Source organism: Pelobates fuscus, chromosome 2 (assembly GCF_036172605.1).
Source record: "Pelobates fuscus isolate aPelFus1 chromosome 2, aPelFus1.pri, whole genome shotgun sequence".
NCBI classification, from domain to species: domain Eukaryota; kingdom Metazoa; phylum Chordata; class Amphibia; order Anura; family Pelobatidae; genus Pelobates; species Pelobates fuscus.
The window spans coordinates 17,342,344-17,358,874 of record NC_086318.1 but is presented as its reverse complement, the minus strand read 5'-3'; the positions used below and the strand labels follow the sequence as shown (position 1 = coordinate 17,358,874).

The window sequence follows — 16,531 nt, the reverse complement described above, 5'->3', positions numbered from 1 at the left end:
TGTACAATCAAACTTAGGGTGCTTTCTTCATTCTCCATTCCCATCCATTAGGTTCCCCATAATCGCAAAGCTCCTTTCTGGGAACAAGTCAAAGAGCTTGTCTGCCCTCATTATTGCCAGTTGGTGCCCAGTTTCTCTGATACTAAATATGCCAATCTCTGTGCCAAATGTGGTGCCTTTGGGTTACGTAAGAAATCCCCACATAAACAAGTATTTTTCCATGACAAATATGAAACTGTAGCTGAATCCCATGAATTGTCTTATTTTTTACATTTAATCCAATGTGGCAAATTTATTGGGTAACAACTCAAATGTTTTGTGAAAAAACATCTGAATCGCTAATGGCTGGTATCATTATCCAAACATTAACTCAGTACTTTGTGCTTTGTAAGACTTACGAACTGTGTGCTACATAAAATGATGACATTGTGTCGTAAAACAGACAATTATAAACACATTAAGAAATTCTGGGGGTAGAGATAGATCTTCCAAGGAAACCATCTGGGTCCTATTAATCTTGCATTTCTGTGAGCTTCATTGGGACGTTTTATAAAAAAAATATACATAAAAAATGACCAGCTCCATCAGTGTCTTCAAAGAATCGAACATTAAGCGTTTTATCATTGTGTCTTAGTGAAACGTCTGCTCTGACTTATGCTATCGCTGCGTGTTTGTTGTCGGTGAATTTGCCAGAGCAGGTGTCACATGATAATATATATTGTAAGAAATAGTGCAATAAATCAGAAAATGTAAAAAAAAAAATAATCACTTTAATTTTGTACTATTCAGAGAAGCAAATCTAACATCTGCACTCTTTTTGTGTCTTTTTGATCTTTATCGAGTGATAGCTAACATGACACAGCAGATATTTGCAGGCTAGATGTCTCGTGACACTCAGCCTATACAGTGAGGGAAAAAGTATTTGATCCTCTGCTGATTTTAAATGTTTGTCTACTGACAAAGAAATGATCAGTCAATAATTTGAATGGTAGGTGCATCTCAACAGTGAGAGACAGAATAACAAAAAAAACAAAAAAAATCCAGAAAAACGCTTGTCAAAAAGTTATAAATTGATTTGCATGTATGTTCATATAATTATGATGTTTATGTACTAAACTGGGAATTGTAGAAAACAAAACTGACAAAACAGAACAAATAGTCAAACAGGAAAAGTTGTTTTGGATTCATGTTCTTATATTTCACAAATTTTGAAAGTAGCAAAAAAATCTGGACTTACTTAACTCTTCAGACTGGTTTGGTATGAGGTTAATTTGACATACTATCAAAATCCTATTGATTTAGTAGGCAACATATAATCCATTTTCAGCACAGTAAATGGCATGAACTTTGAAATCCACAGTTTAACCAGATGTTGTCTCATACGTAGGTCCAGCCAGAGGTCGAAGGTCATCCAGACGTTGTGGCCAGGTGGGATCAATAGCAGCACTGAAATATGCAGTAGTTGGTCTTTATCTGCTCGTCTTTCTAATTCTTGTTGGAGTGTTCATTTTAGCAGGTAAGACACAACAGATAACACCTAGCATGTAATAGTCCATGACGTAATTAATGTGTAACATGCGTAATTATTAATACTGTCATTTATATTCTGAGTTTCTCAAAACGTGACACTGAAATGTAATGACTGTGTGAGATCACAGTAAGTATTGTTCTATATCTTCTGTATACATTTCAATTTGCAAAATACATGGAGGTATAATTGTTCAGGCCATGAATTGCTTGTAAGTAAAGGATACCATTTTGCATTTTTTTTTTAAGATAAATAGAGTAACGAGGTATGTCTTTAACTCATAAATGTAGCATATATAATACAAAGATAGTTCTGCATTTTCAGTATTATGAATGACTCTCAAACCTGAATATTTTCCTTTTTTAATGTTGCCTAGGGTACACATTGATTGTGATGAGCCCTTGTGTAGTTTTATATCAATCGGAGTTTTCTACTAGACAAAGAAAATATGTATATACATTGTGTATTTTTTTTATTTATGTTATTTGTAATAAAAAAATATTAGTTGGACAGCACTTTGCCACTTATAATTAATTATAACATACATAACAGAGTTTTCACACCTTTGTAAATATATTAAACAGAAACAAAATGTGAAATATCACATTTACATTTGTATTCAGACCCTTAAATTAATACTTAGTTGAAGCACCTTTGGCAATGGCAGCGATTACAGCCTCATGTCTTTCTGGTTGAAATGAGACATGTGCACACCAGGATTTGGGGAGTCTATGCCATTTATGTCTGCAGAATCTCTCAAGCTCTGTCAGGTAAGGTGTTTGCCACTCGTGGCAAATTTGTTGTTTTATTCTCAGAGCTGAATCAAGCTGCTAGGAGCTAATGTGTAAATGTATTTCTTTACTGAATTAGTTAATTTGTATATTAGCCATAAAATATTTGAGTGACTCTTTGGTATGTTTTATGCTGTAATTCAAACGGGTTCTTAAATATTGGCAAAGAAGCAGAGAAGGCATTATTGTCACATACATTAAGTAAAATGTTCTGCTTTTCATAATGTGAAACTAATATCTGTATGTTGGTAAAAGGATGTTGCATTATGCATTGTATCACAGGCTGCTATTGCCTGATAAGAAATCCACTAGTGGGCTCATTATGTACAGGGTTGTCTTTCATCCCTTCCACCACCATGACTGCCAGAATGCCGTCCTAAAGTTTGAACTACAAAGGTTACAGTAAAGTGTAATCTTTGTAGAGATCTAGAGGGAGTGAAGATATTCCTAGAAACTAAATTAGATTTTCTTTAAATAGTAACCAGTAATGGAGCAAAGGTAAATAGGACTTTGTGGGCTAGATAGTGTTTTGAATTTCTTTGCATACATGGTGTTGGGAGGGAAGAGGTTCATTACTTGCCTGCGTTATACTCCTTAATGAGTCTTTGGTTATCTAATACCGTACTGTAATGTAGCAAGATACGACATGTACATACCAATGAAATAATACACTACAATATTCGAAGAATGAAAAATGCCTCCCTTCCTATTGTACACATTCAGTGTAATTAATCTTCGTGATTTTTCTATTTTATATTCCATGTACAGTATGCTATATATTAAAAAAGCATTCATTTTTTCATTTGTTGAGTAATGAAGCCATTAGGATGATTAAGTGAAATACTGATTAACTCCCCGCCCTTCATTACTCCCCTGTGCCCCCTCCGCTAAATGACAGCATTTTAGCATTAACATCACACGGCACTGAATGGCCCTACGCAATCTGTCTTATAATTAATTCCAGAGCAAAAGCAATGAATGAAATCCTGCTTATATCAATCGTATACCTCCTTAGATATATAGATATGAAGATATAACTGTCTGAAATCTAGGTGCAGGCTGATTTTCATGTTCACTCACATGAAATGTCACTTTACCCAATGTAGTTCTAGTACCTGATTTCTGAACGCCAGAAATATTAACCCCCTAACCACTTATTGCTTAAAAATGTGCAACAGTTATATTGAATTCATTCTGAAAAGTTCAAAAATTACTGCCATGCATCACCCGCAAATCAGTTCGGCTGTGTTTAGAAATGCTGAGTCCCAAAATGAGCTAAGCACAGACTTGGCACCCAAAACACACCTTTCTATCTGTTGCAGTACCTCCGTTAAAAGTTCCCACTCGCTGAAGAAGACAGCGTTGAAGTAACATAGCCCTTTCCCCAAACATCAGATGACATTTGGTGAAGGGTAAAATACACACCTTATTATCACAAAGCACACATATTTATAGGGACAATCACAACATGGGGTGGTCAACAGTGACAATGGGATCCCTTTCTTGGATCCTCTGTGTCTGGGAGATAACCCAAAATATTACCGCTAATCTAATTAGTTTCAAGCCAAAAGGGCGGCTTAACTGAACATCCCTAAAACATACATTTATACATCAGTAAACCCCATACATGTGGTGCCCCTGGATATCTCATCCCTGAATGCTCTAAATGGCAAAATGGTGCTGTTATCCATCACATGGGATCTGAGCTACATCTGATTAAAGTTTCAGCAGGTTATGCCGAAGTTCCTATCCACTTGGCAGTTCCACACAATTTCTAGGTTTGTCCCGGTTGGGTGCATGGAGCCCTCCTAGCTGATTAATTTGTGGAAGTCTGGTTTGGGTAGGACAGACTGTTTCCTGGGAAGCTGAGAAACAGAGTCCCTGTTAATCTACCATGGTGTCCCTCACATACTCAAACCTACCCCATTTGACCTCATTCTCAGGGGGTTACGGTGACACCCACACATTCCAACAGCAAATCAAGAACCCCAAGTTTCCAGCCAAGTATTGTTCCAATTACACTATCTATTTCAGCTTTGGTAACTATAGAGGACAGGATGTCACTTTATCAACTTGAAGTTGCAAACAGCTACTAGATGCATACTTGCAAAAATAGAATATTCAAGGATATAGTCTTTCAATACAGGGTAATAGCTGCTTGATCCAAGGATAAATCTGACTGCCATTCTGGGGTCAAGAAGGATTTTTTTTCCTAGTTTGTTGCAAAATTGGAAGTGCTTCAAACTGGGTTTTTTGCCTTCTATTGGATCAACAGCAAAAACAAATGTGAGGAAGGCTAAGCTTGATGGACGCAAGTCTCTTTTCAGCTATGTAACTATGTAAATATGTAACTATGTTTGCTTTTTGAAACTTTTTTTTTTGTCCAACATATCTTATTGTAGCAGAATAGAACAGATCAAGGAATCAGTGGACTTTAAAACTCCTCCTAATATTACAGGAGTAAATCTATAAATCTTTTTATTAAAATTAATTTTAACTTACAAAACGTTCCATATAAACAATGTTTACATCTAAAGATCCTAATCAGAAAATGTCTGTGTTTTGGATGAATTTCCTTTGTTGGCTTATTGTAGCCGCCATTCGTATGGGGTGTGCCTGAAGATAATATGGCATTGGAAGCATGAGTAATGGTTGGAACAGACAGACTGTAGTTAGTGGCATTGCATGTGATCTCGGTGCAGTAAAAATGTTTGAGTTGGGTCTCTGTGAATATCTAGAAGAGTCCAGAAAAGAGTTGTAAAATACCATAAAAAGCTATTAACCAGTACAGCTTTCCAATATTGTACAAAGCTACCATGTGCAACTTTAGTCATAACTTTTACTGCAATGTTCCTTTCCTTAAAGTGTTCCTTCAGATTGCAATATTACGTCTATACATTATATTAATCTTATTTATAATCTAATCAGTCCACATCAGAAGGCAATCCTTGTAAACTGACCATCTAGACTAGACTCTGAATCAAACAGTGACCGTTTTAAAACAATTATCCGATTATTAGGATGTTATCCAGTACCCAGTAACCAATCAGAATCTGAGGATATAGGCTAAACCAGGAATGCCCGGGTTGGCAAGATATGTTCGCATGTCTGGGCCACCCACTGTCTTGTAATGGTGCTCTATTAAAGGGAATACATCTAACTCATAATAGAGTAAAGCAATAAGACTGTTCTACCCTTTATTGGTACCCTCCATACCTAGTGATTATATGTACCAATGCACATACATGGTTTAAAAGGAAAAGCTTCTGGGTAGAAAGGAAAGTTACATTTTATCGATGAATAATCCATTGAATCAATTTTGTAACAATCTCTATGTCTGTGCATAGCTATATTATATTAATATATAATGAACATATTGAAACACAATGCGTATGTTCATCATCATGTTCCAAACACGTAAATAATATTTCATAATATGTATAAAATATTCATCTGGAACATATAGTGGTTGTGTTGAGAGATATCACTGATAGCTGTGAAAATTGCAAACAGAGACTTTTACCCAGAGAGTGTTTATTGCTCCATCTTCTTTACATCTCGAGGTTCTCATGGTACGGTCAGTTTGAAGTCAATGTGATGAATCCCTGATGGGCTGGAACCATGCACTCCCAGGGAGGAGCAAAAATGTCTTCATCTACAATGAAAGTCAAAGTCAACATCTCTGCTCGATGACAGAATGGACAATTTTTACATCCAAACTTCCAGTGTTCAACATTGACATTGAAAATGATTGGTTTTCCAGCTCATACTAACGAAAATGACAATGAAAACCACCAAAGCCATGAAATTGAATGTAGACATATCCAGATCTTCATGGCTGTCTGATATATGGTCTCTCTCGGAGCAAAAACAAAACAAAAAATAAAACAAAATAAGATTGTTTCACCCGATTTAGAGTGATACTTAACTTTTAAAGATGCAGCTTCCCAGGTGTTTTTTTTCCCAATTACCACCTCTCTATGACAGCAAAATATATAAACAATGGTATATATTTTGCACTCTCTGAGCTAGCATTTTCTGTAACCAAGACAGGTTTACCACAAATTAACCACTATGTAATAAAACCTAAAATATACAAAATATTTATTGTACACAGTCTTGAGTCCAATATTCTCACAAGTGCAAGCTTGATCAGCACTGTTTAAATAAATAAATAAAAAACTCTGCTGTAACAGTCTTCTTTAATTTTTCAATTGCAATTTTTGCAATTAAAAGCACAAATGTAGTGTAGTATTTCAAAACTATCTGATTTATTATACACTAAAGTAAAAGCCACTAACATGGAGTAATGATGGACATACCGTAAATATACAAAAATAAGTCCTGCGCTCAAACTCCAACTACTCCTGGGTGACAGCAATGTACCAAAGTACACATAAGCCCCAATACATACAATAAAAACAAAAGAAAAGAGTTACCTGTGCACTATTCATATTTTAATAAATGGAGATTTATTTTTTTCATTCCAATGGCAATTAGGTGTAAGTCCACCTGCCCGCCCACCAACCTTAGAGGTTTGCCTTGACATGGCAGGTGGGCTTACCCTAATGGGCATTGCACTGATATAAAAAAAATATTTAAAGGAGCACTATATGGTCAGGAACACAAACATGTATTACTGACCCTATAGGGTTAAAACCAGCATCTAGTCACCCTGGTCCCCTCATGCCTCCCTAAAAATACCAAAATCTTACTTGTATTCAAGTCTGCAAGCTACATGCTTTGTCCCTGTTTCCTTTAGACCTGCCCACTACTTGCTGACATCAGCAGAAGTGGTAGCCTGATCCAATCACAATGCTTCCCCATAGGATTGGCTGAGACTGACAAAGAGGCAGATCAAGGGCAGACTGCAGGAGACACAGCACTGGCCAATCAGCATCTCCGCATAGAGATGAATTGGATCAATGAATCTCTATGAGGAAAGTTCAGTGTCTTGCAGAGGGAGGAGATACTGAATGTTTGGATGCATTTTAGGCAGCCATGACCCAGGAAGGATCTCTAACAGCCATCTGAGGAGTGTCCAGTGAAGTTATCACTAAGCTGTAATGTAAACATTTTCTCTGAAAATACAGTGTTTACAGCAAAAAGCCTAAAGGTAATGATTCTACTCACCAGAACAAATGCAATAAGCTGTAGTTGTTCTGGTGACTACAGTTTCCCTTTAAATATAAATAGTGCTCAGGTAGCTCTCTTCTTTGGTTTTTATGGTGGATATAAATGCCTACAGGTGGACATGAATGCCTGTATTAAGTCCTCAATGCTAATCTATGAGAAGCATTGGATTGCATATCGGTGGAGGTGGTCATGTCTCCTCCATGATGTTGCAGGAGGTGGAGAGATAAACAGTGCCCATGATAAAACTATATTATTTATCATTTGAATGCACTGGGTGGGAGACCTGAAAAACAGTAGAGGCAGGGCCATTATAGCCTAAGAAATATGGATTTGTAGGGGCGTGGCCGGACCGAGCATGAGAGCAGACGTGTAGTGCCTGAGTTCCGTGCCCTCGGCCTAGTAATAGTGACAATTCCGATGAACATCCCTAAAATGGTTCGGAACAAGAAGCCTATGCCCCAAGGAACACCCTCGACTGGCTCTCCATGTAAATATACCGGCACAATGGACAATTATGTGTCCACACCGGCGGAGGAGCTGGGCCTGCAGATAAAATGGTGCCGGCCTCACCTGGGGCCAAAAGCGCAGAAGTTTCATCAGAGGAGGGAGACCGGAGGGATGTGCTGAATCTGATACGGCAAGAACTCACCCGGATCTCTGAACGCATGCTCACGAGGGCGGACTCCAGCGGAATGCTGCAGGAATTCCGAGCGGCTGTAAGGGAGGACATCTCTGCCATACGCACGGACCTGACAGCTGTGGAGGTGAGGGTTGGAGCCTTGGAGACCGAAGCATAGGCGAGCCATTACCAACACAGGGCCGCCGAGAGAGCGGCCACAAGGCAGGGGAACCTCCTCCTGACACCGCAACGACAGGTCGAGGACCTTGAAAACCGCAGCCGCCGTCAAAATATTCGGATCCGTGGGCTGCCGGAACCGGACTCCGTGCCACTGCCAGACACGGCCCGGGCCCTCTTCCAACATATTCTGGGCCGTGAATGTCCAGTGGACATCCAATTCAATAGGATCCACATAGCCCTGGGACCTCCACGCCAGGACGAAAAACCCAGGGACGTCCTATGCTGCCTACACACCTATAGTCTGAAAGAAGCACTGATGACTGCCACTAGAGGAACTGAAAAGATCATGTTCCAGGGCATGGAGTAGGCGCTGTTCCAGGATTTGTCAAGCTTGATGCTGGATGCCAGGAGAGCGCTCCATCCCATTACTGCTGCCCTGCGGGAGAAGACTGTGCCCTATCGCTAGGGGTTCCCTTTCAGCCTGCAGATTAAGCACGGTAACACATGGCTACATATTTGTTGGCCAGATGACGTCGCCCCGATGCTGAGGACCCTCCGCATTCCCCACATACGCACCCATAATTGGCTCTTGGAGACACCGCTGGCGCCAAGAGGAAGGCAAGGAGACCAGAGCCCACAGCCAGAACAACCGCGGGCGAGGGAGCATTCCTCCAGGAGACCCATTTTAGAAAGCTCAAGAAAGCAGGGGTAGCGATACTCTTTGCACGACACGTACCGTTTTGCTGTTCGGAGACAAAGGCGGATCCGAATGGCCGCTACTTATTACTTAAAGGCACGATTGCCGATAAGAAATACACCCTCGTGCCGATATATGCCCCGAATACAGGCCAGCACCGCTTCCTCTCCAGGACCCTCCGACAGCTGGACAAGTTTATGGAGGGACTCCTCATAGTAGCGGGAGACATCAATGTTCCACTGGATCCACATATAGACACCTCCAGAGGACACAGCTCGCACTCTGACTTATGTATATGAGTAACTAGAAAAGCGCTACGAGACACAGATTTGGCTGATACCTGGAGGGTCCTTCACCCTGAGGACAGTGTAGGACTTCTTGTTCTACTCGCAGGTGCACCACGGGGATAGCCGCCTTGACTATAGTTTGATCGCACAGGAATTCCTGCAACTTCTTCTGTCCTGTGACATCAAAAAGGCGTTCTGGTCGGACCACGCCACAGTTCTAGCCTTTTCAAGCCTAGCAGTAGACAATGGAGGCTTAATGAACAGGTGCTGGGGGACTCCCTGCTCCAGGCTGAGACGAGGGAGGTCCTGAGACACTATTTCGAAGACAATCATACAATGGACACCTCGAGCCTGATACGGTTGGAAGCCCACAAATGCGTTCTATGGGGCCATTTCATCAAGACCTGCTCCAAATGTAAAAAGGAGCAAAATGACCAACTAAAGGACCTGTACGCACGAAATGCGCAACTCGAACAGGCACACAGATTTGACCCGACGGAAGACAACTACCATACCCTCTTAGAGGCCAGAAGAGACCTGAAAAGCCTTTTATCCCAGAATCTGTTGCATACACTCCGTGAATCCCACAGATTCTATTATGAGCATTCAAACAAATGCGAACGTATGCTAGCTAGAATGCTACAAAAGAAGCGACGACAGTCACAAATCACAGTACTGCAGACGGCAGGTGCACCTCCCATTCAAAGGCTGGATAGAAAATTTACTGAATTCCAGGAGTTCTACACTAAGCTATACAACCTGCCGGTAGACACTAGGATAGCGGAGACTCAACAGAATCTGTTCAGAGTCAGGGAATACCTAGAGCAACTCGTGTCCCGGAAGCTCACGCAAGCCCAGGCAGAAGACCTGGATGCACTCATTACGCTGGAGGAGCTATCTGGCGCCCTTAAAGCCACCAAGGGGAACAAAGCCCCGGGACCGGATGGCTTCCCGGTACGATATCTACAGACCTTCGGGGAGATCCTTCTACCAGAGCTGCTGACGAGCCTTAACTCCATATTGGAGCGCGGGAGGTTCCCAGATGACACCCTCATGGCTACTGTGGCAGTTGTGCCGAAGGAGGGGAAGGATCCCACTTTGTGCGCCGGTTATAGACCTATCTCTCATCAATGCGGACCTCAAATTATTCACACCCTCTGGGTGGGTAGAGTGGCTCCGGATATTGTACACCCAGACCAGACGGGGTTCATCCTGGGACGAGAGGCGACGGATTATATGATACATGCCCTCAACCTCATACATGCCACCAAGAGAACAGCCGCGGGGGCCTTCTGCTCTCCACGGACGCCGAGAAGGCTTTTGATCGGGTGGATTGGCAGTTCATGAAAGAGACCCTACGGGCAATGGGCTTTGGCCCCCATATCCTGACCTGGATAGCGGCTCTATATGCGACCCCCGAAGGCCCGCCTGAGGATAAACGGAGCCCTGTCACCTACCTTCTCGATTAGAAACGGAACGCGGCAGGGGTGCCCCCTGTCCCCTCTCCTGTTTGCCCTCACGCTAGAACCATTTCTGGCGGCGGTCAGATGGGACGGGGGTATAGCGGGGTTCACCATGGGAGGGGGAGAACATAAGGTGGCTTATGCAGATGATCTGCTATTTTTTATTGAAAACCCAACGGTGACACTCCCGAATTTACTTAAGGCGTTTCAGACGTACGGGGCGCTCTTCAACTTAAAATTGAATGCGGAAAAATCTGAGGTGCTACCACTCAATTTATCTCCTGGCCTGTCGGCCCGACTGAGGGCGAACTTCTCCTTCAGGTGGTGCCCACAGCGTATTAAATACCTAGGCATATGGGTGATGGAGGACCTGTCTAGGCTGTTCCCCAAAACCGTTCTGCCCATGCTGGCGATGCTGGGGGCGGATATGAAGAGATGGGGGGCGACATGTGTGTCCTGGTTTGGGAGGATAAACGCGGTCAAAATGACCTGCTACGGCTCCTGTACTTGTTTCAGACAATCCCCATCCGAATTCCCATGGCCTGAGAGGGACGGGGGAGAAATGCACCAGACTATGGGCACCCTGGATTGAGTACATGGCCCGTAGATTGGCGAGACAACGAGCACTGGAGACCGAGTAGACAGGCAACCGAGCATGAACTCGGAGCTGGGACATGGGCCAGGGGTGCGCTGGCGGACTCTCCCCTTCCCCCTCCTTCCCGTCTTGGCCGTTCCCCTTTTACAATTATCTTATTGCTCCTTTTGCAAAGATAAGAATAAGGTAATTGAATTAAAATAGCCACTATCGCACACGTGGGCGACTGCAGGGGAAGGCAAGTAGGAGCACTTGCCCGTCCCTGGACGGTGCTTCTCAGCTCACTGGGGCCGCCACTGTGGAGAGTCTTCTGCTGAACGAGCCGGCAGGGAGATCAAAAGATCTATCTGACCAGCGAGGTGTCATCTCCCCTCCCTTTCCATTAATAGAGTGAGACTTGGTAGTATTATAGGTCTCCCTAACAGGTCTTGCTCTCTGTGTGCAGGGAGGAGTGCTCAGTGCTGAATAAGAGGAGGGAATAAGGAGTGACATCCCCTCCTCCTTCTACACGCATGTTGTGTGCTCCCATCACATGTAGTAAACTCTGCTAGGAGGAGCTGGGGGTTGAAGATAGAAGTGTAGCGTCCTCTCTTCGAGCCGGGTCCTCTCTTCGAGCCGCGCGTGGGCCTGCTGCTGCACGAGCCGCGCAGGGCTCATCCAACGGCTGCAACAGGAAGGCGGGCGAGAAGCGGTCACGTGTCCCGCCTGAATCTAAGAGCGCGCCACGGGTCTCGGGCGCGCTCTTAAAGAAACAGTGGGAGCCTAAATTGGCAAAGGGCTCCCATTGGCCCCTGTCATGCCACACTCCCCATACAATTACCTTTTGGGGGCGTGGATATGACAGGAGCCAATCACATTAATTACTAAGGTACTTATACTCACCTTTTTCCCTCAGTCCTTGCCCTATCGTGGTTTCTGTTGCAGTTCCCTTTAGCGCTTGTGGTGTTCAGTTGTGTTCCTTCGTATTGACCTTGGCTTTGTTTCTGACTACGTTTTCTCTTGTTCCTTATCTGTTCTGTTTGCCGGCTTACTGTTTTCTTTGTACCAGACCCCGGCTAGTCCTAGTTTACGCTGTGTCTTTGTGCCCTTGACTTCGGATCGTTCCTGACTCTGTCTCCTCTCAAATACGTAGAGTCCGGCCATTCTAAGGTCCGATAGACGTATCGCTCCTCTGTGTTGTCTTTTGTTGAGTTGAATCCTGCGAGTTGGGGTATATTTTCGTTACAAGAAGGAAGTGGAGTGATAATGAGAAAGTTCAGTTTCACATAGCCCAGTTAACTTTTTAGTGAACCAGGCTGTGTTCAGTTTTAGGCAGAGCCACAGTCCAGGGCTCTCTCTCCTGGTCATAACCCCACATTATTGCCCCTAAGCTCACAACAGCACTATTGCCTCTAACCACCCACTCTAGCTCCTAATCCCCCACTATTGCCTCTAACCACCCACTACAGCTTCTAAACCCCTATTATTGCCTCTAACTACCTAATACAGGTCCTAACCCATCACTATTGCCACTAAGCACCCACTACAGCCCCTAACCCCCATTATTGCCTATGATCCCCCACTACAAGTTCTGACCCTTCCACTACTGGTCCTGACCCTCCCCTACTGCCCCTCACCCCCCACCACAAGTCCTGATGCCCCTACGGCCCCTCACCTCCCACCACAGATCCTGACCCCCCCCCCACTAGTGTCCCTAACTCCTCCAATTGCCCCTCACCCCCTCCACAGGTCCTAACCACCCCATTTCAGCCTTGGATCCTCCACTACAGGTCCTGCCCCCCCCCCACTGCACTTGATCACCTCCCCCCCCACCCCAGACTGCAGGATCTGAGACCACTACTTTGAGCTTGTCTGCAAGTGAGTGTAAGTGTGTCGGTGAGCTTTTCTGTAGTGAGCATGTGTGTGTGTCAGTGAGTTTGTCTGTATTGTGCATGTGTGTTAGTAAATGTTTCTGTAGTGATCATGTGTGTGTCAGTGAGTTTGTAGGGACTATTTGTGTAGGAGAGCTTTTCTGTAGTGAGCTTGTCTGTAGTGAGCATGTGTGTCAGTGAACTTGTCTGTAGTAAGCATGTGTAAGTGTGTCAGTGAGCTTTTCTGTAGTGAGCAGGTGTGTGTCAGTGAGCTTGTCTGTAGTGAGTGTATGTGTGTGTGACAGTAAGCTTGTCTGTAGTAAGTTTGTGTTTGTATACCAATGAGTTTGTCCGTAGTAACCTTGTGTGAGTTTCAGAATTTGTACTAATTTTGTGTGTGTACCAGCAAGCTTGTCTGTGTGTGTCAGTGAGATTGTCTGTCAGTGAGCCCATTAGTCTGTATCAGTGAGCTTGTGTTTTTTTTTATATCAATGACCTTATGTGTATCAATTGTCTGATTGTCTGTCTGTGAGCCTGTATATCTATGAGCTTGAGTACTTTTGTCAGTGAGATTGTCTGTCTCCATGTGCGTATGCTTACTGTATAATTACATTTTTTACACTGACAGAACCAATATTTTAAATTAGAAAAAGAAACATACCAATAATAAATATACATACACACACACACACACACACACACACACTACACGGCTACATATATATATACATACACACACAACATGGCAGAATGACTTATGGGGCAGGCATACATTTTCTTCCAGGGCTGCTTTGTATCCCCAGTGCGGCTCAGCAAAAAAGGGGCCGAGCATGGATGTCACAATTATGCCCCCCCTCCCGGAAAACTTTCTGCGGGCGCCAATTATCGTGCACATACATTTTTCTGTTGCCTTCTGTTTTATTGTGTTTAGAAATCAGTCTGTGTAAATACGATACATTGTTTTTATCCTAAATTATATTTGAGTTGTATTAAATGTTATTAGTAAGTCAGCTAAACCCTCCCAGAACAGCACGACCCCTTACCACACCACCCCTAAAGTTTAAGTGTCTCTATTTGTCCATTTGAAATGCTGACATTCTCGCATTCCGTACCCACAAACTCCCGACAGTCCTAATTTCAGGGACTTACTAGTGCCAGTACAAGCAAAAGGTTTCCCTGAGCTTTAGCAGCTGAATCTACTGCCCCCTAATGCCCAGGAGGCACCCGGGGACCCACCTGATCCCTTTATGGCACCTTGAACAACATATTGTTTTACATTTATTCTTCCACATTACAAAATATTAATTAGCTTGAGCTGGTTTTTTGTTTTTTTCTACAAAATCCCATAAATCTTGACTAACCAATAAAAATGTTTTTACAAAAGTAATTGAAAACGGATTTTTAAATTTTAGAACAAAATAGTCAATTTTAAAAATAAATTCCCCCGGCTCTCCAGCATGGCTGTTTTGGACTAGAATTTGCAAATCCCATGAATTCCTGTGTAGTATATAAACCCTTTTTGGCTAACTGACGTTGGTACTGGAAGCTTTCTGTGTGGCCCCTTCATGCATCACCCTAGCCTGAGACCAATGATAATGCCAGTCCTATAATTTAACTGCGAAATAAGCAGGTTCATGGTGATTAAACTCGGTAATTACAGACTGTTCTCATCTATAAATCTCCTGAGACTTTATTGTCTCATTTTCCCCGTTTACAAGGAAGACAAAGCAAACCCCCCCCCTTTAGATATTTATAAAATGGATTTAAACTGACATTTAACCCCTTAAGGACACATGACATGTGTGACATGTCATGATTCCTTTTTATTCCAAAAGTTTGGTCCTTAAGGGGTTAAACTTGTTCCCTCCCGTGATGGATGTCAGAGGTCAACAATTTTCTTTTTATGCAGGTCCTGTTTATTGGATCATTTAATGTTTTATTGAGACCTGGAAGGCACACGGATTTAACTCATTTTAGTAAGACAATGTTACTCTGTGAGTTATGACTAAGAAGTTCCTTAGCAAATCATATCTGTGCTATTTAATAAAAGAATTGTGTTCTGACATGAAGGCAGATTCTCTGCCTTTCATCATCTCAAGAAAAAAAAAAAAAAAAGATCCCATTCCTACATCGGCAGGTTTAAAGCAATAGAAATAAAATACAAACATATTTATATAATTGTCTTTATTTATTTTATCAGACAATGGAGTTTATTAAGAGGAGGATGAGAGGGACATGCTTGTGGTGGGATAATGCAATGTAACAGACAAGGAGGAAGGGGAAGGTGATATGTGCGGAGTGTAGAATGGTTGTGCTTGTGCCCCTGACAGGTAAATGGAGATGGCGGAGGTCTTCCTGCATTAAATTGCTTTCTAAGTAGTCACACCAAATGCAGTGACTGTTTGATGCCAGGGCCCAGGGAAGGAATGGACTGTTTCTGTCAGCTGTTTTGGGCCACTGTAAGACCCCCATTCCAAGCCCAAACCAGTGAAATGCTGAGCTCACACAGTCCCTGCCTACTACCTTACTCCTGCTGTATTGTGCCAACACCCACTTCAACATACCCGTGATATTGCATTTCATCGGGAGAATGGTGAGAGGGTGCAGCTCACAATCCCGATATGCGAGTGGGCTGCCGCTACTACCCTCCCCTGCCCTCTTTGGTATTCCCAATAGTACACATAACATTATATATAACTCCATTCATAGAGTTAAGGGATGCCTGATTTCAAGATGTTTTGGACTGTAATTCTCGCAGTTGTTGTGTGACATTATTAGCAGAAATTAACACATTTCTGTCCATACGTAAATTAAATGACTAAAGGCACAAGCATCCATCAAGCTCAACCTTCGTTAATGGTTTAAAACCTTCATCAAACATCTAATTCCCAGCATCTTATGATTCTCTCCGTGCGGTTTAATATTACACCTCCCTATTAATGATTTCACATATTTCCAGTTTGTGAGGGTAAATATTACCCTAAATTGCAACATGGCCGACAAGATTTACTGAAATGACTATAGTATAGTAAACTATTATAAAAACTGTCTCACTTCGAGTAAATCGATATTAAAGAGTGTAGCAAAGCATAATCCATCTATCTGGCACTAAAAAGATGAAGGAATTTTGACCTTTTACCCCTCCCCTCACAGCCCCCGTATTAAAGTCCACAATTCGGTCTCCACTCACGCAATGTAGACTTGACATGAAATTGCTGCCAAATTCTGATTTTTAATTGGAACTTGGAACAAAAATGGTGAGAAATGCTTTCTCTTTAATCCTACCGGTTACTGTGTGTTTCACGTATAAACACCAATTTGTTGTCTCTTGGCATCACAACACAGAGATTTTATTCATGGAAACATTCATCTATTAATAATTTTT

The 16,531-nt window shown here is 42.6% G+C and overlaps 1 protein-coding gene across 2 annotated transcripts in view; it reads left to right on the top strand.

Annotated features, from left to right (window-relative positions):
• The window catches only part of SCARA5 (scavenger receptor class A member 5), a 389,331-nt gene that overhangs the window by 90,654 nt on the left and 282,146 nt on the right, over window positions 1-16,531 (top strand). For both annotated transcript variants that reach the window (XM_063441974.1, XM_063441975.1), the window contains one exon: window positions 1,388-1,516. In XM_063441974.1, the coding sequence (XP_063298044.1) occupies window positions 1,388-1,516 (129 nt within the window). The remainder of the gene's footprint in view (window positions 1-1,387; window positions 1,517-16,531) is intronic.